The sequence below is a fragment of the Heloderma suspectum genome, chromosome 2 (genome assembly GCF_057233095.1).
Source record: "Heloderma suspectum isolate Gila_16-S chromosome 2, 16-S_ref, whole genome shotgun sequence".
Taxonomy (NCBI): Eukaryota; Metazoa; Chordata; class Lepidosauria; order Squamata; family Helodermatidae; genus Heloderma; species Heloderma suspectum.
The window spans coordinates 182,994,273-183,017,729 of record NC_139459.1 but is presented as its reverse complement, the minus strand read 5'-3'; the positions used below and the strand labels follow the sequence as shown (position 1 = coordinate 183,017,729).

The window sequence follows — 23,457 nt, the reverse complement described above, 5'->3', positions numbered from 1 at the left end:
AGCAGCCATATCGGGGGTCAGACTAAGTAGCCTCATGCAGTATCATGCTTCATGTTCTTGCTGAGCTCTTGCTCTCTAAAGTATATGTTTGTAAGCTGACGAGACGCAGGAATCTCTTAACTTGTCACCAAGGCTAAGGTCATAGTGATATGTATATCATGTTCTCTGCTGTTCTCTGCTTATCATGGCTACCCTATAACCCATTTCTTGTATTATAAACAATGGTGCTAGGAGAGGAAATGCTGAATACTGCAAACCCACACAGAAAGGGGCGGGGGAGATTTTGCATATGTGTCATAATGTCTATAAAAACAATTTGCTGATGTAAATCGGGGCTTTTGGCTCTTTGGAAGTGATTCCAGCCATAAAGCCCGCGCGTTAAATAAAGAAAAACTCTTTTTCCTTCACTCCGTGGTCTCTCTGACTCTGAGTTCTGCAACAGTGTCACCATTTTCTGAGGCAGAGGCAAGATTGGCATGGGCTGGACTGGGTGTGGCAAGTGTTTCCAAAGCAGGAAGCTGGGAATCCTCTGCAGATCAATCATACATGTGCATAAAACAGGAGTGGGCAGAAGATAGACGAGGCTCTACTTGTAGATTACCCAGAATTTTCCAGTAGATCAGCAAGGATTTCTAACTCCCACTGGTTTAACAACAGCAACAACAAAAAGCTCTTATCCCTCCTAAATTAGGCTGCTAAAATTAAAAGAGCTTGGGAGGAAACAGGAATAGATTTGTGCGTGAAAGGATTTGTGTGCAACCTCCAGTTCTGGTACTCAAATTCCTGGACGCAGCAGGTGCTCAGAGGCACTTTGCTCCTTCGTTCTATGTCTGTCTTCCTGAGCCACAATTTTGCACCTGGCAGACCTTGGGATTCTAGTGAAATACAAAGTAGATCCTGCAAACCTAAATTTGCCCACTCCTGCCATAAAGTATCTATGCACCAGAGGGAGAGTCTGATTGTCCCTTTTCTTCCCAAGCATCCCCCACCCCTTACCAGTTTGATCTCCCCATTGCCCACAATGACGCTGAACTCGCTCAGATCCTTCATGAGGCCGTTGAGCACCTCAGCAATGCGCTTGCGCTGATGCGCACTGAACTCTTGCAGCCGCTGCAACTCTGCTTCCAAGGACAACATGGTGGCCTGCAAGGAGAGACAGGGTCGTGAGCCAACGTAAGGCAGATGCCCTCTGATTTGCAAATCAAACTCTATATTTTGGGCTGAGTGAGGGACAGAGCTTCCCTCCCACCTCTATTCTGGACTAGATTCTGCAAACACAAGCTTCAGAGGGAAACAAAGGCCGAGGCACTATGTTCATACAATCCCTTTAGGTCAGCCTTCCCCACCATGGTGTCCTCCATGTGTGTTGGAGTGCAACTCCCATCATTCCCAGCCAGCATGGCCAATGGCACCTGATTGGGGAAGGCTGCTTTAGGTCAATGTTCTCTACTGAGTTCTTAATTCACACGTTCCAGAGCTAAGCCCTGGCATTCAAAAGAGGTTCTAGGTGACATTCAGATCAAAATAATGCCCATAGGCAAGGGGTCTGAATCTAGGATCTAAACTCCGAATTGGGTGGCACAGCAATCAGGGGCCTGGTCAGAGTGGGGGAGGGGCTTTTTTTGCTCTAGTTCAGCCTGACAAAAAGACTGTTGTGAATTTATTGTCACACATAAGCAAGGCTGTATGCACTGGGTTCCCCCCCCCCCGCCCCACTCTGGAATGCTCGCCCCAGTGAAGCTCACCTAAAGCCAATGTTGTTTTCTTTTTGGTATTGAGTTAAGACTCTTTTTTTGTTCTCCCGGGCCTTTTAACATATTTATTATTTTAGTTCCTTTGACATCTTGATGCTTTTCACTCCTGTATTTATTGCTTGGGTTTTAGCCTTATGTTTTGGATTGTATTTTATTGTGGTGGCTTTTTGCTGCCTTTTTTTAGATTTATTGTCAGATTTTATTGTAGTATTGCTCTGTTTTAACATGGCTGAATGATGCCTAGGGATCTAGTTTTATAGGCATCTAATAACAGAAATAATAATAGTAATACTTCACGCTAAAAAGATTAAAATTCTGCACCAAGAAAAGTCAAATTCTGCAACCTGTATAAATTATGCAAAACAACCCCCTATTTCTCACATTTTGCATAATTTGTTCAGCCTTTTTACTATTTTGAATAATTTATGTTGATGGTGCCAGTTATGGCAAGGAAGGACCTGTGTAGGATACCGAACTGCGCCTGCACCCAACCACTGGAATTCTTATTTAGCCACCCTTCTAGATCCAGAGATTTCAGCAGATATTGGTCACATGCTTTCAAGCATATCTTTGTTTCCATAAGGGCTAGAAATTTGCTCCTTTAAAAAAAGAAAGAAAAGAAAACTGAAATTGTCAGGGAGTTGAATTCTGCACACAGCATTTTTTCTATACTTCTGCAGAATTCCAGCATATACACAACCCTGTTCTTAGGGACCAAACCAAGATTCAGTCCAGCCCTTACCCTCTTCTACCAATTTATTTCATACCTTACTAATCCCCAGGAAGGGCCCAGCACCCCAGCACTTACCACCTTCTGGGACAGCTCATCCACCAGCAACTGATTCTGCTGGCTTTTCTCTTCCACCTCCTGGGATTTCTGGTCATAGTTGACAGCCAGCTCCTCCAGAGCTTGCAGCACCTCCTTCACCTCCTCCTTGGCAGAGTCATTCTCTGACTGTAGGTGGCTTAGCTCCCGTTGCACTTTTTCATTGTCCCCACGAGTTGACACCAGCAGCTGGTGGAAAACAGGGAGGGCGGGGGATAAGTAAAGTCCCAAGCGGGCCAAAAAACGTTAAGGAAGAAGCAAGACAGATGAACAGAAGGTCCAAGCAGTGATGACATGGAAAGAGACAACAGTCAGAACAGAGTTAGGTAGAGCACTGACAAAGACAGAGACAGAGACAGAGAGTTATAGCGGTTACAGTGGTTAGCATGCCAGACTAGGGCAGGGAAGACCAGAGTTCAAATCTCCATTCAGTCTTGAAGCTCAGTTGCTGATCTTAGGCCAGGACTAGGCAATGTGAGTAACCCTCCCATTTTTGCTTTAAATTAAAACATTTTCTTATGGGTAGCAGGGACCACTTCTAACCAAAGTAAGGGCCTCCAGCTACTGCCCTCTTCATTTCCTATGATGCCTTTAGGCTACATGGCAGGGCTCAGAGACATTCTTAGCAAATGAAGACAGCAGGCGGCTGCAAACTGATGCTTTCCTCTAACATGGCCAGACACCAAGAAAAAGAAGGGGGGAAAGAAAAAAGTGCTGAAAACGGTGAGTTCAAATGAGTTGTTTAGTGCATTGTGGTTCAGACCCCACCTCTGCTTTGTACACGTTCGTTTGGGCAGGTTATGTGTCCAACTAGCCATGCCTCCCATGGTAGCCATTTTGTGGTGGTGCCCATGACAGTTTCTCAAATGGGCAAATCTGCACATGAGCCCAAAAGGTTGCCTGCCCCTGCCTTAGGCTAATCACCATCTCTCACCCTAACCTACCTTACAGGGTAGCTGTGAGGCTAAAATGGTGTCGGAGCAGGGAACTATGCAGGGCACCATAAGTTCCTTGGAGGAAAGGCTGGATTATTTAAAAAAAGGTCATAGCAATGGGACAGAGGGAGAAAGAGAGAGACGGCACATGTATGCCCATACATGCACCCTTGCAAAGAAAGGTAACACAGCTCACCTCCTCTTGGTCTAGCATCTGCTCCTTGAGTTTCTCCATCAGCTGGCTCTGCTGATTGATTTCGTCATCCTGCATGGAAAGAAAAGACTTTGGTGTGAGTCACCTTATGCTCTGCCAGTGGGGCAAGGTTTCAGACCAAGAAGGCACCACCAAGGGAAGAACTCTGGGACTGAGATGCGGATAGGACACTGTCAAGTGCCAAGCCCTCCCGACGTGTTTGTAGTCAAACAAAGAAGCCGATCTCCAAGTAAATAGCCTTTATTATGTGAATCAATCAGTCCAACAACGGATCAGTTACAGATGTTGTCATCTGGCAAACTAGTGCTACCATCCCTGATTAAGCTGACACAATGCTAAATAGATTCCCCAAAGATCCCTTTGATGGATGCACTACTGTTAGGGGAGAAATTGCTCCAAATCTGGCGCCAGTCTGCAGTACAGAACCGGAGAGGCTTTTCCAGTCCCACCCTCAGGAAGGGTCTCCCCCTAGAGAGCTCTTGCGACCAGCCAACCTAGTAGAATGCCTTACTTCCAGAAGATGCTTCTCCCTTTTGACCCGGCGTTTGATCCTTGCATCTGCATGCCCACCTCCCCACACCCCCGTGAGTTGCTGTATTCCCACAGAGGGAGAGGTTATGGTCGGGCGTTGACCCAGCTGCATAGCCTGCACCTGGGCAGATTCTTCTCTGTCTCCATGAAGCTCTGGTCCCTCTACCACCACTTCGCACCCTTCCTCATCTGACTCTGAGTCCGTTCCTACGGCCTCTCGAGAGGCCTCTGCAAAGATGCTGGGCGCAATCCTGCCAGACATTAAAACCCAAGAGGGGATGGAGGCTGATGCTCAGCACAAGGGAAGGGTGGGGGGCGGAGAGCTCGCTGACCTTGTCATCCAGCTGCTTGTAGAGTTTGCGGATCTCCTCCTCATACTTGTGCCGCTCCTCATCAGAGATCCGGATGACAATGGAGGAGTTGTTATCGTTAATGGGTGTCTCGTCACAGGTGTCCGGCTCCACCTTCTCCTCGTCACTCAGCTGCTCTGTTTCTGGGACATTCTCACCTGGAAGGATTTCAAATAAGCAGGTGAGAGTGGAAGTGTAGTGGAGCCGGGGCTCACAGGGATGCAGCACCAGCAGTTCTTGCTTAGCAAGGGTGCTGATGTCACCTGCACCCTGCCCCTGAGACTTCGTTGTTCCCTCTGAGCTTAGCTGCAATCCTCACAGTAGCTGGGGAAAAATTAATTCTCCCAGCAACAATATACAGTTGTGAGCTATCCCTGTTATAATGCAAAGTATTCTGGGTGGCTTGATCTTGAATGGGCAATTAAGACCTGTTCACTTTACAAAAGACTTGCTCCTGGTGGAGATGAGAACTGCTAGAACTAGTTTTTTTAAATGAATCAACACAGTTGCTTGCATTGAGGTTGGGTAGGGACTGGTGTGGCTATGAGGATTGTCATGCTGAGTGCCTGCACTTCAAAGTTTACCACTACACCACCGGGCAAGAGACAGGATCAGCGTGACCATCTCTGCACTCTCACCCCACTGCAGTCTTCAGGCTGACTCCCTGTTACCTTTAAAGACACTCCACTGCCTCCCCAGTGCTGGCGGTCAGTGTGCTGGTGGCCACATGGCAACTAATGCTCCCTATCCCTGACCTAGAAACACAGGGCTCTTCCAAAGGGGCTGGGTTTCAGGAAAATGGATGCACTTTTTCAGTGCTACAAGTCTCTGCAATTCAAGCCCATATTGGTCTGATTCCTTGGGAGGGACCAGGGCAGGCTGTGCAATCCACACAGTGCACCATATCCCAGGGGGAAAAGTTACACCTGTCTTATCCAGCCTGGAGCACAGGAAGTTACAATCTGGAACTTTGCCTTGGATTCTACCCTCCTTGTATTCCTTAAGTCATATCTACTCTAGCTGTTCCATGCCTGATCAATGCTAGCTGTAATCCACATTGAATCTGACAGGTCTGCAACTGCACTGTACTGAAACAAGCATCCACCCGGCATCTGACTGGCATTGTCTGCAACTGAGCATTGATGAATTGGTATCAGCACCATGCTTCAGGACACCACGTTGTTTTAAGAAAGCACATTTCCTCATTCACGTCTGCTTGCTGTGACTGTCTCCAGATCCGGATGTGGTCGCAATTCTTACCAAAAACCCAGTATGTTTGATTTGCCCTCACTTCTTTTTTTTTGCTCCGTGCAATGATGGTCATAATGAAAGATGAGAATATGTGCAATTCTCATTGCATATCTGTCTGTGTGTCTGTCTAGATAGACAGAGAGAGACAGAGACAAAGATATTAAAAGGAGGGGTGTTGCTTTCCAGACTGGAAACTTCACTCAAGAACATGCCCACTTGTCCCAGAAGACACCTCCCACTCCAAGAACATGTGGTGGATACGGACAGAGGGGTATCCGCTGCAAATCCCATTTTGAAAAAGACCAAAGAAGAGTGGATCCAAGTGTAAGGCAATCATGGCCTCTCTTCCCTGCACCCCTGGCTCACCATTGCGCCAGCGCCCAAGCTCTGCCTCCAGCTTGGCAATTGTCTCCTTCAGGACCTTGTTCTTCTCCTTCTCCTTCTCAAACTTCTTCTTCCACTGCTCAGCTGTCAGTTCCAGATTCACTGATGCAGTGTTCTTGATTGTCTTGGCCCTGAAATGGGAGAGGATTAAAGTGGAAGATCCTTTACACGGAGCACTTGCTGCTGCCTTGGACTGAAGACCTCTCTCCTATCCAACACCACCTCCCACATCAGTGGACAGCCCACTACAGTCTGTTTATTATGTCTTGCCTATATCTGCCACCTTCCCAGAGCTGAAACTGAGTGGACCCAAGTCCTAGGAACACAGGAGGCTGCTTTATAGCAACTCAGACCATTGGTGGATTCAGCGCAATATTGTCTATGCCAGGGGTAGGCAACATGGTGCTCGTGGGCACCAATGCACCCCCAGACACCTTCCTTGGCACCTGAAAGGTGCCCTGCCCCTCCCACTTTATTTTAGTTCACACATTTTCTTGCCAGCAGCTGGGGATGCTGTGAACTGTGGGTTCAAAGGCGTTATTTAGTGTGTTGGGGCTCCGACCCCACCTCTGCCTTGTACGCAGTCTTTGGGGCAGGTTACTTGTCCTTTGCCACACCTCCCATGGCAGCCATTTTGTGGTGGTGCCCAGGACAGTTTCTCAAATGAAAGGATCCCTACTTCTAGTCTACGTGGACTGGCAGAAGCTGTCCAGGATTTCAGGCAAGAGTCTTTCTCAGCCCTACCTGGAGATGCCAGGCACTGAACCTGAGATCTCTGCATGCAAAGCAAGTGCTCTGCTACTGAGCCACCTGTTCTATAGTAACTGAAGCCCTTTGGCTGAATGAGGAAAGACAGGCAGTGGAGAAAATCTCCGTTAACTATGGTGGCCTTATGTATTAGTCCACAAGACATGTCTTATTTTAAGCTAAAACAATGAAGAGGCTTGTGGCAATTTAAAGACTAACAGTTTTATTATGGCACAAGCATTTGTGAACTGGGGACCATGCTATTATCTTTATCCATTTTTTCACCACTGGTTCTAAAAGACCTGTTTTTGGAACCCACAGTTGATTCCAGGGGAAGGACCAAATAGAATGTAGATGAGTGAGCATCACAGCCTGCCCAGACTATCTCCTTTGTTTTCAGATAATCTAAAGCCCTATGCACACTACAAATATATATTGGGTGGTATCCAACACTGGCTGTCTGCCAGTGGAACAGAAACTACTGATAGAACAGATTTCCCCTCTCCCCTGCAGCCCACCATTCGTGCCCCTAATCTGCTCTAGAGGGTTCGGGGAGCAGATGGGAGGGGGCGCAAAGGGGAGGAGAGCAAAGGGAATCCCATTATGTGAGTGGATGTCTGTTCACATGACACTGGACTTAACCCATTGATTTTGAACCGGTTTAAGTATCATGGCTTCCTGACAAAGAATCCTGGGAATTGTAGTTTGGTAACTCTGCTGCGAATCCTGTTAGATTCCTACCCGCCTTCAAAGAACTACAATTCCCAGGACTCAATGGGGGGGAGGAATTACTGTTAAATTAGTTTATATCTGTAGTACAGATATACCCAACTGATAAGAAATCATGCCTTGCCATGTAAGAATCTACTTCCTTTTTTTGCTCTTAAATATCTTTGCCTGAAGAAGAACTGTGTGATGTTCCAAAACGTTCAACTTTCTAGCAGCAAGTTGGCCACCTTACTAATTTGTTTCACCAGTTCTTTGTCTTTCCCCTTGTGAAAGCACTGCAACAGAAGAGACCACACCAGCTCAAAGGAAGGGATGGGATGGGGCAGGGTGGTTACCGCTGTCCAAACATGAGAGTAGATTTGGTCTCAGCATCGTTATAGCTGGAAGGTGAGCAGCAGATAAACATGGTCGTGCGGCAGTTTCCACCGAGGGAGTCCTGCAGGATGCGGGTCATCTTGCTGTCCCGGTAGGGCACGTAGCTCTTCTACATAAGACAATATGGGTGGACACCTTTGGCTCAGTCATATACACACAGGCAAACCTGGCCACCAAAAATGCAAAAAGAGTCCACTGCTGCCTCTTAGAAGGAGAAATTCTATCTATCCCATTCCCAGGGCCACGCAAAGTCACTCTGCGTATCCATTTTACAAATGTGGTGGATGTAGGATTAGCAGTTGGTGAACATGTTAATGTTCTACAGTGTTCCTTAGCATTAGGAAATCTCTTGACACATCATCTTAGAAATAAGCAGGGCTGTAATCAATGCATTTAGGCTTATTTTTACTCATCTCATTTTTTTCTCCATTGCAGTTGTATGCATACAAGAGAAAACAACAGTTCAGTCTTTCTCAATAGCATAAGTTGCATTACATCCACTCATATTCATATTTTTAATCTATCATAATTTCGACCAGTAATAGAATCTCTGCTGCTAGAATCTCACAAGCATCTCCTGCCCCTTGCCATGAGTCCAGGGAGTAAATCATCCCCTCTTGGAATCTTGAATCATCAGTTAATTTTAACACTGCTGTTTCTCAGTTAATAAAAGTCATATGTGTGCTCCCTTCCAATACTGTGGTACTAATATTTGTGTTGCTTGAGAGACAATTTCAGACAACATCCACTTGTGTACCAGCATGCCTGCCTTTCAAATAGCCTTGGGACAATAACATGGGAATCTCAAGACAAACATGGCTTGTTATTTCTGAATCTTAACAAGTTTGCTGTGGTGAATCTTGACTGATGAATTCAGGCTCCATAGAGGTGTTGGTAAATTGACTGATTTATTTATAAAGTTATATACAGCTCTTTGGCAGGGCTCCTAGCACAGGCCTGCAGCAGGATTTCTCCTAATCTAAGGGATTAGGGTTAGGGGGAGTCTACAGCCTGGGCTGTACATAAGGAGACAGTCCACCATTATTTCACAGTGCCTGAATACAATACACTTGCCTCCACATTTTCAAACTTATCTCTGCAAATGTATGAGATAGAAACTTTTGTTTCTTTTTGGACTCTTAGAGCTCTAACAACAGCCTGCAGGCTACATAAGAGTATCTTGTGGGTTGGAGGTCACTCATAGTTGTACTGTGCCCTGCTTTGTTCTATTGAAGACAACGTTGCTCAGACACAACAGGTTCACATATTCGGGGTTTAGGCCTACACAATATAATGTTCTTGTCATTGAGGGTGGTCGTGCTCACCGTGCCCTCAGCTAGAGCTGAGATGACATTGCCAAGTGCTGAAAGGGACTTGTTGATATTCTTGGCCTCATCCAGCACAGCTCCCTCAGCTCCTGTCTTGCTGACCTGGCAGGAGAAGGAAGTGCTTAATGATTATGGTGAAGATGACCCTGGCTGTGATAAGGACTGAATCCTGAAAGGGGAAACAAGGTTTCTTCTCCCAAAGGACAGAAATACCCAGAAGGCCAAAATGAAAAATGACACACACATCAACAAATGAAAAATAACTGCTCCAAAACATCAGGAATGTACACAAACCCCAAAGCACCTCAAGGAGACCCCTTGTCAGTTGGCAAAAGGAAACCACATCATGAAACCACAACAGTTGTATCAGAAGCTGCCCAAGACTGGCTGAACAGACAAATCCAGGCCGAAAGGTACACTCTCTGGCTGACAGGTCCTAAAGAAGGGGTGGGGAACATGTGGCCTTCCAGATGTTGGTGGAATGCAACTCCCATCAGCTCTAGCCAGCATAGCCAAGGGTGAGGGATCATGGGAGTTATAAGCCAACAACAGCTGGAGAGCCACATATTCTTCATCCCTGCCCCAAAGTCAGCAACCTGTGCTGGAAGCAGATCATATTCCTGTGTTTGACCAGGCAAAGGGAGCAGACCGTGCATCTCCTAGTATTTATACTATGTGTTAGGCCAATCCAGAAGCTCCATATAGCCTGCCAATGAAAGGGACTGGCACTGCACAACTCTACTCCCCCTCTGTGCCTGAAGAGAGCTCTAGGCACATGCAGGACATAGATCAGCCTTAGATCTGGAGGTCCCCAATTCAAACCCTGGGGGTCCCTGACAAGCAGGAGAGGAGAACATCGTATTTTAGTGAGCCCTGCTTGAGAAACGTTTCAAGGCATTCTTGGGATCTGTATAGATTTCCAATGTTGGACAGCTGGCCTTTGTTTTATGGGAGAAATCAGATCCTGCCCACCTCTGTAACCAAGCCAGGGACAACAAACCCCTCCAACTCCCCGCGAGCGCCCAGCACCTTTTCACTGCCAGCCAGATCCACCAGGTAAAGCTTTCCACTCAGCTTCTGTTCAGTCTCCATGTTCTCCTGCTTGATGTTGATGAGGAAGATGCTGTGGCTGCGGGAACTGTGCTCATTCATGTCTGCAGGGGAAAACAGGGAGAGACAAGATGAGGCAAAAACCAAGCCTGTTCTGTTCTGCAAAGGGAAAGCCTGGGCAGAGATTGCTTATTTATGCTTATTCTTATTATTCAGATTTATATACAGCTTTCCACAAAAGTATCAAAGCAGTGAACATAAAATACAATGGCATAAAACAACCATAACTATAACAAAAAACAACACAATACCATTAATCAGCAAATAAAACCACACACTCTACTGTGTGCTGGCTGGGTCACGCTTCAGGGGACGCCTCTGTAAAGAGATGAGTTTTAAGAAGATCTCTGAATGTCAGAAATGTTGTGGCCTGTTTAACGTCAATTGGTAAAATGTTCCGGAGGGTGGGTGCTGCAACACTAAATGCTCTGCTGCAAGTGGTCCTCAGGCAAACCTCCAGAGCATGCGGCACTCTCAGAAGCGCTCCGCACTTGATCTCCTGCACTTGAAACATACAGTCTTGAATGTGCTCAATACCCAACTAGGCCTGGAGACAGATATTACTGAAGATATTACTTTTGGGCCTGCAAAACAACCAGTGGGTTGCCAAGCACCCAGCAAGCCACAATACAGGGCCTGGTGGCTGCGTTAGGCCTGTTGGGCAACCAGAAGTTGTAAAGGCCTAGGATGAAGGTTCTTCTACCCACACTGTCCACCATCACCCTTGCCCATTTGCCCTTCCTCAGAACTCACTGGTGACAGCCACGTGACGGTTGGATTTTCCCTCATCGATGACATCCAGGATTTCTTCAGGGCTGGAGACAAAGCGTTCAGTGCAGCCCTGAAGGGGAAGAAAAAAGGGTGTTGCCATAGTATATGGTGACAGGGACCTCATCTCTCCTTTAAAGTTCATGCTACACCACCACCACCCTGACACACACAGCTATTCTCACACCTGGGCTGCTTCTCCAGCCTTCTCACCACAAGCACATGCCCTAAGACAGGGTTCCCAACCTTTCTGGGCCAGCGGGCACATTTGGAATTTTAAGAGAGTGTTGTGGTCTCTCACAAATTGTCTGACATAGGGGCAGGGGCTTGCTCATTCATAAAATGGCTGCCATGGTGGGCACAACTGATCACAGAACACCCATTTCCCAGAAAGCAAACTGGTGAGACTAAAAGAAAAGTAACTTGCCCAAGAACCTAAGTATAAGGCAGAGCTGGGGGCTGAGCTCCAAAAACACACATCCTCTGTTTTGAACCAAAATGAAGATGGTACTGAAGGGCAGCACTTCATTTTGCAGCATGCCAGCTGCCCAGCTAAAAATTAATCTTAAGAAACAAAATCAAAATCAGGAGAGGTAGGAAGTCTGGCGAGCATGAAGAGAAGTGTTCAAAGACACTTTGGAGACCCCAGCCCAAGCAGGCAGACCAGGGATAGGCAACCTTTTGAGCCCGCCAACACATTTGGAAATTTGAGAAACTCTTGTGGGTACAACCATAAAATGGTTGCCATGGCTGGGGATGGCTAATCACAAAGGAGAAGTAACCTGCCCAAAGGCGTTCATGGGAAATTGAGATGGCAGCAGCTAGAGGCTCCCATTTCACTTTGAAGCAATCCTAGCTGCCAGTAATATAATATAAAAATAAGAATTGGGAGGAGTAGAACACCTTCGTGGCCACCAAGGAAAGTGCCTGGGGCACAGTGATGCCTATGGACACTACATTGCCTACCCCTGAGGTAGATCAATTACAGAAGGCAGTATTTCCACTACACACAATATTTTAGATCATAGTAATTATACAGAAATATCTATATCTCTGGTTACTATCTAGTATTAATAATAGCCACAGCAACTGCTTTAAAATACACTGGTGGGTTGTTTTTGTTTTTGTAATTTGGTCTCTAAACTTTGCTGTGACTCTTGCTTCCCCATCCAAAGCCTAAAGCTGTCCCTGAGGTGAACCACTGGCCAGACCTGACAGGATTGCCACTTAAGAGTTCTCTCTCTCCCTCCCCAGGAATCTCACCTTCACAAATGGCACACGGTTCTTGTCCTCATGAACTGAGAGGTTGGTCTTAGTCACTGCAGGCGAGGAGAGGAAATCACTCAAAAAGGGTGTCGTTAATCCAGGGAGATACATTTCTCTTCAATTTCCCACCGCCGCTGCCAGAATCCCACCCCCAACCTCTCAATATCACTAATTCCTATCAGTCCCTTCCCCTTCACTCCTGCTTGCAACTGTTACTACCCACTATCCACACCATTCAACACTTAACATCCCCGAGGATCACTCACCATCTAGGAGATCGCGGATTTTGTCCAAGTAGATTTCGAAGTAGGAAACCTATGGGGGAAATGAGGAAATGAATAGGACTGCTATATGGGAGTGGAGGTCCTCAAATTCCCCTAAGCCATCGTCCCCATAGGCACAGCCTTTCTAGGAGCCAAAATGCTCAGTGAGGACAAGCAATGCACTCCAATCATTCCAAACAGAGACAGACAAGACAGACAGCTTGAGCCCTACGGGTAGGAACCGTCTCTCTTGTTCAAGCCCAAAGCATCTTCATGGCATTGGATGCAACATAATGTTACTCCTACTAATGTTGAGTCCCCAACCTTTTTGGGTCAGTAGGCCCATTTGGAATGTTGAGAGAGTGTTGTGGGCACTCTCACAAAATGGCTGCCACAAGTTGTTGTTGTTTATTCGGTCAGTCGCTTCCGACTCTTCGTGACTTCATGGACCAGCCCACACCAGAGCTTCCTGTCGGCCATTGCCACCCCCAGCTCCCCCAAGGTCGAGCCCGTCACCTCCAGAATATCATCCATCCATCTTGCCCTTGGTCGGCCCCTCTTCCTTTTGCCTTCCACTTTCCCTAGCATCAGCATCATCTCCAGGGTGTCCTGTCTTCTTATTATGTGGCCAAAGTACTTCAGTTTTGCCTTTAATATCATTCCCTCAAGTGAACAGTCTGGCTTTATTTCCTAGAGTATGGACTGGTTTGATCTTCTTACAGTCCAAGGCACTCTCAGAATTTTCCTCCAGCACCACAGTTCAAAAGCATCTATCTGCCTTCGCTCAGCCTTCCTTATGGTCCAGCTCTCGCAGCCATAGTTTACTACGGGGAAGACCACTGCTTTAACTATGCAGACCTTTGTTGTCAGTGTGATGTCTCTGCTCTTAACTATTTTATCAAGATTTGTCATTGCTGTCCTCCCAAGAAGTAAACGTCTTCTGATTTCCTGGCTGCAGTCAGCGTCTGCAGTAATCTTTGCGCCTAGAAAGACAAAGTCTGTCACTGCCTCCACGTTTTCTCCCTCGACTTGCCAGTTATCAATCAAGCTGGTTGCCATAATCTTGGTTTTTTTGAGATTGAACTGCAACCCAGCTTTTGCACTTTCTTCTTTCACCTTTGTCATAAGGTTCCTCAGCTCCTCCTCGCTTTCAGCCATCAAAGTGGTATCATCTGCATATCGGAGATTGTTAATGTTTCTTCCAGCGATTTTAACTCCAGCCTTGGCTTCATCAAGCCCAGCACGTCGCATGATGTGTTCTGTGTACAGGTTGAATAGGTAGGGTGAGAGTATACAACCCTGCCGTACTCCTTTCCCAATCTTAAACCAGTCCGTTGTTCCATGGTTTGTTCTTACCGTTGCTACTTGGTCGTTATACAGATTCCTCAGGAGGCAGACAAGATGACTTGGTATCCACATACCACCAAGAACTTGCCACAGTTTGTGATGATCCACATAGTCAAAGGCTTTAGAAGAGTCAATAAAACAGAAATATATATTTTTCTGAAACTCCCTGGCTTTCTCCATTATCCAGCGGATATTGGCAATTTGGTCTCTAGTTCCTCTGCCTTTTCGAAACCCAGCTTGTACATCTGGCAATTCTCGTTCCATGAATTGCTGGAGTCTACCTTGCAAGATCTTGAGCATTACCTTACTGGCATGTGAAATAAATGCCACTGTTCGATAGTTTGAACATTCTTTGGTGCTTCCCTTTTTTGGTATGGGGATATAGGTTGATTTTTTCCAATCTGTTGGCCATTCTTGTGTTTTCCAAATTTGCTGGCATATGGCATGCATCACCTTGACAGCATCATCTTGCAAGATTTTAAACAGTTCAGCTGGGATACTGTCATCTCCTGCTGCCTTGTTATTAGCAATGCTTCTTAAAGCCCATTCCACCTCACTCTTCAGGATGTCTGGCTCTAGCTCACTGACCACACCATCAAATCCATTCCCGATATTATTATCCTTCCTTTACAGATCTTCCATATATTCTTGCCACCTTTTCTTGATCTCTTCTGCTTCTGTTAGGTCCTTGCCACCTTTGTTTTTGATCATACCCATTTTTGCCTGGAATTCACCTCCGATGTTTCTAATTTTCTGGAAGAGGTCTCTTGTCCTTCCTGTTCTATTATTTTCTTCCGCTTCCACTCATTGCTTGTTTAAAAATAATTCCTTATCTCTTCTGGCTAACCTCTGGAATTCTGCATTTAATTGGGCATATCTCCCCCTATCACTGTTGCCTTTTGCTTTCCTTCTTTCTTGGGCTGCTTCCAGTTTCTCAGCAGACAGCCATCTTGCTTTCTTGGTTTTCTTTTTCTTTGGGACGTTTTTTGTTGCCGCCTCCTGAACAATGTTGCGAACTTCTGTCCATAGTTCTTCTGGGACCCTATCTACTAAATCTAGTCCCTTAAATCTATTCTTCACCTCTACTGCATATTCATGAGGAATATTAGTGAGCTCATATCTAACTGATCTGTGGGTCTTCCCTATTCTCTTTAGTCTGATTCTAAATTGTGCAATAAGAAGTTCGTGATCTGAACTACAATCAGCTCCAGGTCTTGTTTTTACCGACTGCATTGATGTCCGCCACCTTTGGCTACAAAGGATGTAGTCAATCTGATTTCAGTGTCGACCATCTGGTGAAGTCCATGTATAAAGTCGTCTCTTAGGTTGTTGGAAGAGAGTGTTTGTTATGCACAGTGAGTTGTCTTGGCAAAATTCTATCAGCCTATGTCCTGCTTCATTTTGTTCTCCCAGACCATGCTTGCCTGTAATTCCAGGTGTCGTTTGACTACCCACCTTAGCATTCCAGTCTCCTGTAATGAAAATAACATCTTTGTTTGGCATACTATCCAGTAGGTGCTGCAGATCCTCATAGAACTGATCTACTTCTGCTTCTTCAGCATCTGTGGTTGGGGCATGTATTTGGATCACTGTGATATTAAATCGCTTACCCTGAATTCGAATTGAGATCATTCTTTCATTTTCTGGATTGTATCCAAGCACTGCTTTAGCCACTTTATTATTAATTATGAAGGCTACTCCATTTCTCCTGTGGTCCTCTTGTCCACAGTAGTGGATCTGGTGGTCATTTGATGTGAAGTGGCCCATTCCAGTCCATTTCAGTTCACTGACACCCAAAATGTCTATATTTAATCTTGACATCTCCCCAATAACCACATCCAATTTGCCCTGGCTCATAGATCTTACATTCCAGGTTCCTATGGTGTGTTGATCTTTAGAACATCGGATTCGTCGTTCACCACCAGCACCATTGGCCGCTAGCCGTCCTTTCGGCTTTGAGCTAGCTGCGTCATCACATCTGGGGCTAGTTGAACTTATCCTCTGTTCCTCCCCAGTAGCATTTTGACCATCTTCCAACCTGGGAGTCCCATCTTCCGACATATACAACCGACATATCTCTGGTTGTACTGATCCATTTAGTTTTCATGGCGAGAATACTGGGGTGGGTTGCCGTTTCCTTCCCCAGGGATCGTATTTAGTCTGACCTCTCTGCCATGACCTTCCCGTCTTGGGTGTCCCTTCACGGTTTAGCTCACGACGTCATTGAGGTGCTCAGGCTCCAGCACCATGACAAGGTAATGATCTCCTTTGCTGAAGAGTTGCCACAAGAGGCTTGCCAATTCACAAAATGGCAGAGTTGAGGGGGGCGCCTGAGCCCCGAAACACAAGGCCACCCTTTTGCACCCACATTTTTCAGTTCCAATACTCATTTCACCGAAGGCAAACTTTTGGGGCTGAGAGATGCAGAGGCATTCTGGGAAATAATGATGGTGCTGGAGGCTAACACTTCTCTTTGTAGCATTCCAGCCTCCCAGCTAATTTATTTTTAAATTAAAAAAAAACCTTTTAAAATAAAATGAAAACCAGAAGAGGCATGGAGCCTGGCAGGTGCTGAGAGAGGTGTCCATGGGCACCATGTTGGAGACTCCAGAAGCACTGAAATGAATGGGTGTACTCTAAGTAGGATTAACATGGGATACAACCCATTATATAAATGCTTAGTAGTAATAAGAATAAAACACTCCTCTTTAGCTTTCTTAGATACAACAGTGTTGTGGAAGTCAAACGACTAGAGCCCTTTGAGCTGAGCACTGGCTTCCTGCTCCATGGGGTTAAGGGAGAGGGGTTTTCTGCTAACTGAAAAAGGAAACTGCAGGCAGCTTGAGTCTGGGCACTATAGGACTCACAGTGGCAGGTTCCCAAGAAAGGCTATCAAGGTCGCATTCTGGGCTGACTGACTGCTAACTACTTGCCAGCCCTTGGACCTGAGTACCTGACCCCCTGATCAGGGGAGCCCCTTCCCAGCCATCTCTTTTCCCCATTCTCTCCATTACACGACCATTTGCAAATACAGCCCATTCGTTCTGCCCACAACCATCGCAGCCCGTACCCACCGGTTCCCCCATTCCACACGCCTCTCACCTTAATGTGGAATTCCAGGTTCTCGTCCATGGAATAGATGTGGTTGAAGATGTCCTGGGCAATGCGTGGGATGATACCCATGAGCTGGGGGTCATGCAGCTTACCCTGTAATGGAACAGAAGTGCAAGCAATGATCCGTAAGAGGGCCCCCTCTCTTAAATGATCCACAGCTAAGCATTGATGTTTGAGAGACAAGACCCATATCCAGGTGCAACAACTGGGCCAATGCTTCCTAGCCACAACCCAGAATTTTAAAATATGTATTAGACACCTCCTTACCTCCATGGTGTGCGTCTTCCCTGAGGATGTCTGCCCGTAGGCAAAGATGGTGCCATTGTACCCAGCCAGCACGTCTGCATGAGAAAGGCAGGTGACTGAGACAGAGGACTCATCCATGTGCACTGTACATCCTTGACTTGCTGACCCAGTCATCCTGCTCCCCTACACAAACCAGTGCCATGAAGCGTCCACCCATTTTACCAGTACCCAGACTGACCTTTGACAATCTGCATGGCACAGGCATGGTAGACCTGCTCCTGGGTGGTGTTGGGTGGGAAGACACGGTCGAAGACATACGGCTTCCCCTGGGGCGGCGGGGATAGAACAAAGAAGGAAGGGGTTAGCTAGGTGCACCCAGAGGCTTTTGTGAAATGCTCACCCTGGCAGCACCAATCTCACTTCCTGCACCTTCTGTTTCCATAATCACAGCACACACCAATTCTATGCATTCTTACTTGGAAACCCCACAGACTTACTCCCAAATAAATTGATTGAATCCAAAAGGGGGTAAGGATCCCATCTATCTATCTATCTATCTATCTATCTATCTATCTATCTATCTATCTATCATTATATTTATATCCCACCTTTCTTCCATCATGGAACTCAAGGGGGCAACATGTGGTTCCCAAGTGGTCTCCCCTCCAAGCACTGACCAGACCCAGACCTGCTTAGCTTCAGCAAGGTGGCTGCCTCATGTGCCATCAGACCATGCCCCGGGCCTCCATATTCCACCCCCGTCCTACCTTTTGCTTCCAAAATGTCATGACAGAGCCTTCTTGTCAATAGTGCCTAGACTGTAGAACTCTCTGCCCTGTAAGATCTGGCAGATTATGCATTTAGATGCCACCTTAATGCAAACATGTTTAGATGTGCTTTTATTATTGAAATGCCCCTAATTTAAACTGATCTGTGATTATTTTTGATTAGTTTAGACTATTGTTTTTATTCTGTTGATGTTCTTCTGCTGATTTGCAGCTTTGTGCTGTATTGTTTTATGATGATGTTGATTGTTAGCCACCCCGAGGGCCCCATATGGGATGGAAGAAGGAAGGTATCAGTTATCTTATATGGACATATCTAGTTCTCCCACTTCTTTTGGATCTCACTTTTAGAGTTCCTTGGCATGTCACTCCAGTTTGTCTCTGGGAGATCTATGGACTTTACAAAGGGTGGAGCACAGAGAATGGATCCGTACCCAAATGGCTAAGTAGCCAACCCCTCAGTCCTCAGACAACTGCTTTGTCCTATCATGATCCCAGATACTATGCTACACTTGACTTGTGCTTGGCAACGGGAAACTGCCTTATGTGCTTTGACGATATGCTTCAGTTTTATACTGCCTGCTCACTCTTTATGACATCAGAGATAACATGGGGATTCTTCTCCTCCGTCTCCTCTCCAAACACCCAGTAGCCTCCAGGTCAGGGGGTGTTGCTTGGGGAGGGGCCCCTGGAGGGTGCACAACCCTCTGCAGGCCAGATTGGGAACCTTTGCAGGCCATTTTAGGCCCATGGACCAGGGGTTTCCCACCCCTGCTTTATTTGCAGGCCCATATTCCCCAGAAGGAGATTCAAATTCAGTGAAATCATGCAAAGCTATCCCAGGATTCTCCTCTGCTCTCCAGAATGCTAGCTGTCATTCATTAGACTCAGTGGTTCTCACAACCAACAAGACATTAGTATAAATGGCCCTCCAAGCCTGCAGCTCTTCCCAGATCCATCAGAACAGGGATAGACAACCTGGTGCCCGCCCAATGTTTTAGACTTCAATTCCCATAAGCCCCAGCCAGCATGGCCAGTGGTCAGTGATGATGGGAATTGCAGTCCAAAACATTGGGAGGGCAGTAGATTGCCTCCCCCCCACCCGCCGCATCAGAAACATTCAAGAGACTGAGCCAGACCACAAGGTGCGCGTCAAAGAGCCAGCATGGGAAGTACCGAGTTCCTGCACTGGCTGTTCTGTGAATAGGGAGCTGTCCAACTGCTGGATTCATTAAAATGTAGGTTTGGTGGCTTTCTCAAGCGCTGAGCCTTCCTCCATCTGCTGTAGGTCTGATATGGCACAAAGCAGAAGTCGAGATCACAGAACACACAGGCACCAGCAGCTGCCTCTTAAATCAGGAACAATGCACATGTGAGATGTCCCAGCACCAGCTCTGCTCTCAGCAGGTACCAGCACAGTAATTGAGTGAGCAATGTTACTAGGCCTTTCGTCATTCCAGACACTTCAACCTGATGATCTGGGGCAGAATAAACTGTACCTTAAGCATGTGTGTGCAGCAATTTCTTGGAAATCTGAGCATCTGAACTGGAACTGAACCAGAGAGTTACAAAATAATGAGGAAGCTGAACAGTACTGAACAACGTGTGTGTGTGTGTGTGAGATAGACAGACAGAGAGAGAGAGAGAGAGAGAGAGAGAGAGAGAGGGAGAGAGAGAGAGAGAGAGAGATGATTAGACTGCCTATGTGATGGACAGGAGTCTTGGGCGCGCAACCAGCAACTTATTTTTTGTCCAGGCAGATTATTTCCCATCAGCACAGATGTACTTGAGGCCAAGTTGATCATTTCAACAAGTGCATCTTGAGCAAAAAGTATACTCTAAGTCAGGGGTGGGGAGTAGATCATATCTCCAGATGTTTTAGATTTCTACTCCCAGAAACCCCTGTCAGCATGGCCAATGGTCAGGAATGCTAGAACCTGAAATCCAAAAGCTCTAGGAATCTACTTTCTGCCCACCCCTGCTCTAAATAATCTGCCATCATTCAACCCACGCTCAGCTGAAAACATACTGTCCTTTGCATATTTAGCATGATAGTTTATATAGTCCTCCTGCATCTGCCTCCTCCCCTTATCACATTTCCAGGACACAAGAGCTCTGGGTTAATTACACTTTGCTGTCCTATTTCTGGAAGGAAATACTCTTTAAATAAATCTGAGAAAGAAGGTCAGGGAGAGGCAAGACAGTGGTGGAAACTGATGCTCTTATGATTTTCCTGATATACCATATTGTCACCTTGAGATACCCCTAGATTGCATCTGGAAACTGAGACCACCACCAAGCTAGAGACACCCTTAATTAATCCCCCCCCCTCAATCCAACTGACTTGCCTGGGAAAGAATCTCCATTACTTATACATAATTCAAGTTTAATTTTAGAGGAAACATGCAGCAAAATAGGCACCAAAGGAAAATTCCAACCCTGCCAGTCATTTCCAGCTTCTTGGAGTTAAACATTTCAGGATGTCTTTGGCAGTGGCATCTATTTCTCAGCCACCTTAATTAACAAGCATTGATATCCCTATGTTCTGTGAATCCTGCCCAACTGTTTTGTCTTATTTTTAATGCAGCTCTGCTACTGCTGATACACATCTTGAAACAGTAAACTCCAAAACGCAACTGTGTAAGGATTTCCATTTCCCCATGTATATATTCATTTTGAAATCTGCAGACTGTCTGTGTTTGCTAGTAATGCTAAGCTATGATTTAGATTTATGGGGATGAGCCTTTGTGAGCCCTGGGCTTATGCACTCCCCTCTTCTGGCATGGCTGTAAAGAGGTGTCAGGAACTTTCACTTCCATTTTTGACTAACCACAGTTTAATGTTACATCTGAACCCAGACAACCTCCAGTTACTCTTAACTATGATTTACTAAAACAAACCATCTTCAAATCGTGGTTTATGAGGCTAGCTTCTTTTAGTAAACCAAGGTTCAGATTAACCACAATCAAGGGTGCAAACATATGCTAAACTGTGGTTAACCAAAAACAGAAGCAGATGCTTCCTCCTCACAGTTCTGCTGGAGAGCATGCAAGTATGAGGCTCATACAGGCTCATCCTATTTATTTATTTATTTATTTATATACCGCCCAACAGCTGAAGCTCTCTGCTAAATAATGCTAAACTATTGATTTAGAGCAGCCTTCCCCAACCTGGTGACCTCCAAATATGTTGGACTACCATTCCCATCATCCCCAGCCAGCATGGCCATTGATTTACAGCAGGGCTGTGCAAGTTGGGCCTACAACTCCCATCAGCCCTAGCCAATACAACCAATAATGAGGGATGATGGGAGTTGTAGGCCAAAACATATGGAAGGCCACAAGTTGCCCACCCCAGGTTTAAAGTTACATTTTCATCAGGTATTCTCCAACATAAACAACGTGATACAAAAATGAACCTTCCTTTTTAGAGAATTTAAATAGAAATGGAAATTAGGATTAAAATTGCTACGTTGATTCTTCCTGCTTCAATCATTTAAGTGATTTTGATTTAATCCCTTACTCTACCATGTGATCCTGGGACTGGAAAATAGGTGTAATGTTTTGGAACATCCCTTGGTTTATATTCCCAAAGAAAATAGTTAGGCTAATGAGAGCATGGGAGAAACCTTCCACATAGAGATAGTGTCAGACATCCAAAGTGCCACTCAACGAAAGGTTTAATTAATGTTAACACCATCTATCTCCTTATGGTACTCATAATTGGAGATGGCTTCAGAGTGGTAAAGGTGTGGATTTTGTATCTTTTTCTAAGGCATTCTAGCCGTGTTAGTTGTGACTATGGAACTAGTGGATGGCTGTACTGGAAGATGCCTTGGGGGTTGTGGTGGGAGGCATCCACACTACTTGCTTTTTAGAAATCTGATCCAGGCTTACAATTTCTGCTGCCTGCTTCCTGTTGCCTCCAATATATTTAATGCCACTTGGGAAAGTAGAGTAAGCCTTCCCTCTTTTTCGTAACAGTACCCTTCACTTAAAAACAACACTATGCGCATCGAACTGTATACCAAAACATGCCAAGTTCTGACTGAAAATGAAGCACATTTGTGTATATTTCTGATCTGCATGATCCTTTCTGCATCTACTAGCAACAGGGAAGGACAAGAAAATATACAGGGTGTCTGGAGATCCTATCTAAACACCCACCCATTCTCAAATCTATCCTCACAGCCACAAGAAATTCACTAGAAGATGCTGGGGCTGGCTCAGGGAAGGATATGCTATGATTCTCAGGATATTACATTCTGCACAGAGTATTGAATCCTGCATTAGTGTGATGCAATCCTTCAAGTGAGGAATGCAATACATCCCTGACTGGAGTCTATAGATGTTTTTACAAGATATGTATCTTTTATTTTCTTTTAATTTCCTGGATTTCCACAGAGATGTCACAATAACATGTATTATTATGCATGATCAAATGGTTCTGATTTTTAGGGCTGTTTTAAATACACTCCCATACTGCTCTCTGGTGTATGGGGGACCCCCGTGGGTTACAGCCCAAGTACTTTGTTTCTCTAGGCTCTAGAGTCCAGGGGAATAAAACTAGTATTTGGCAGCCAGTAATGCATGTTACTGGTAAAGGAAAAGGTACGTTTTTAGTAGGCACCAAAAAACCAGAAGGGTTGGTGCCAGCCTAATCTGTAGTTCCAGAGAGTGGCTGCTATGTAACTAAAGGTCCTGTTCCAAGTGGTGATGGATTGGATCTCCAACATCTTGGGTGCTGCCAGGAGGGGACGTCCCGATGAGCGCAGCCTCTGAGCATAGCTATGGCCTTGCTCAGCCAGGCTGAGTTAGTCATACAGCATCCAGTATGGCATAGCTATGGCCTGGAACCCTTTCAGATGACATATTCAAGTTTATTATTCTCAGTCTATAGTATGAAGGTTAATCAGGTGACTCACACAAGTGGTGTAATCGGGGACTGCGAGCGCTGCAAGGTCGCAACCCAGAGAACACACTTTCCCCTGTAACAGTACTGAGGCGGCAGAAGGACTTGCTGTCATGTGCCTCCTGCCTCATTTCTTCCTGGGTCCCACTGTTCACCCGCCTCTCCTGAAGCACACAGGACTTAGTTCTGCCCCACGGCAGACAGGGGAGATGGATGAATGATG

The 23,457-nt window shown here is 45.9% G+C and overlaps 1 protein-coding gene across 2 annotated transcripts in view; it reads right to left on the bottom strand.

The window, feature by feature from the left end:
- The window catches only part of KIF5A (kinesin family member 5A), a 74,827-nt gene that overhangs the window by 30,771 nt on the left and 20,599 nt on the right, over positions 1 to 23,457 (bottom strand). For both annotated transcript variants that reach the window (XM_084832274.1, XM_084832273.1), the window contains exons 2-15: positions 17,777 to 17,864; positions 17,560 to 17,633; positions 17,281 to 17,385; positions 12,835 to 12,883; positions 12,566 to 12,621; positions 11,288 to 11,375; positions 10,454 to 10,578; positions 9,422 to 9,526; positions 8,057 to 8,205; positions 6,228 to 6,376; positions 4,593 to 4,768; positions 3,712 to 3,780; positions 2,563 to 2,769; positions 997 to 1,143 (exon numbers count right to left, since the gene is read on the bottom strand). In XM_084832274.1, coding sequence (XP_084688400.1) covers positions 997 to 1,143; positions 2,563 to 2,769; positions 3,712 to 3,780; positions 4,593 to 4,768; positions 6,228 to 6,376; positions 8,057 to 8,205; positions 9,422 to 9,526; positions 10,454 to 10,578; positions 11,288 to 11,375; positions 12,566 to 12,621; positions 12,835 to 12,883; positions 17,281 to 17,385; positions 17,560 to 17,633; positions 17,777 to 17,864 — 1,587 coding nt within the window. The remainder of the gene's footprint in view (positions 1 to 996; positions 1,144 to 2,562; positions 2,770 to 3,711; positions 3,781 to 4,592; positions 4,769 to 6,227; positions 6,377 to 8,056; positions 8,206 to 9,421; positions 9,527 to 10,453; positions 10,579 to 11,287; positions 11,376 to 12,565; positions 12,622 to 12,834; positions 12,884 to 17,280; positions 17,386 to 17,559; positions 17,634 to 17,776; positions 17,865 to 23,457) is intronic.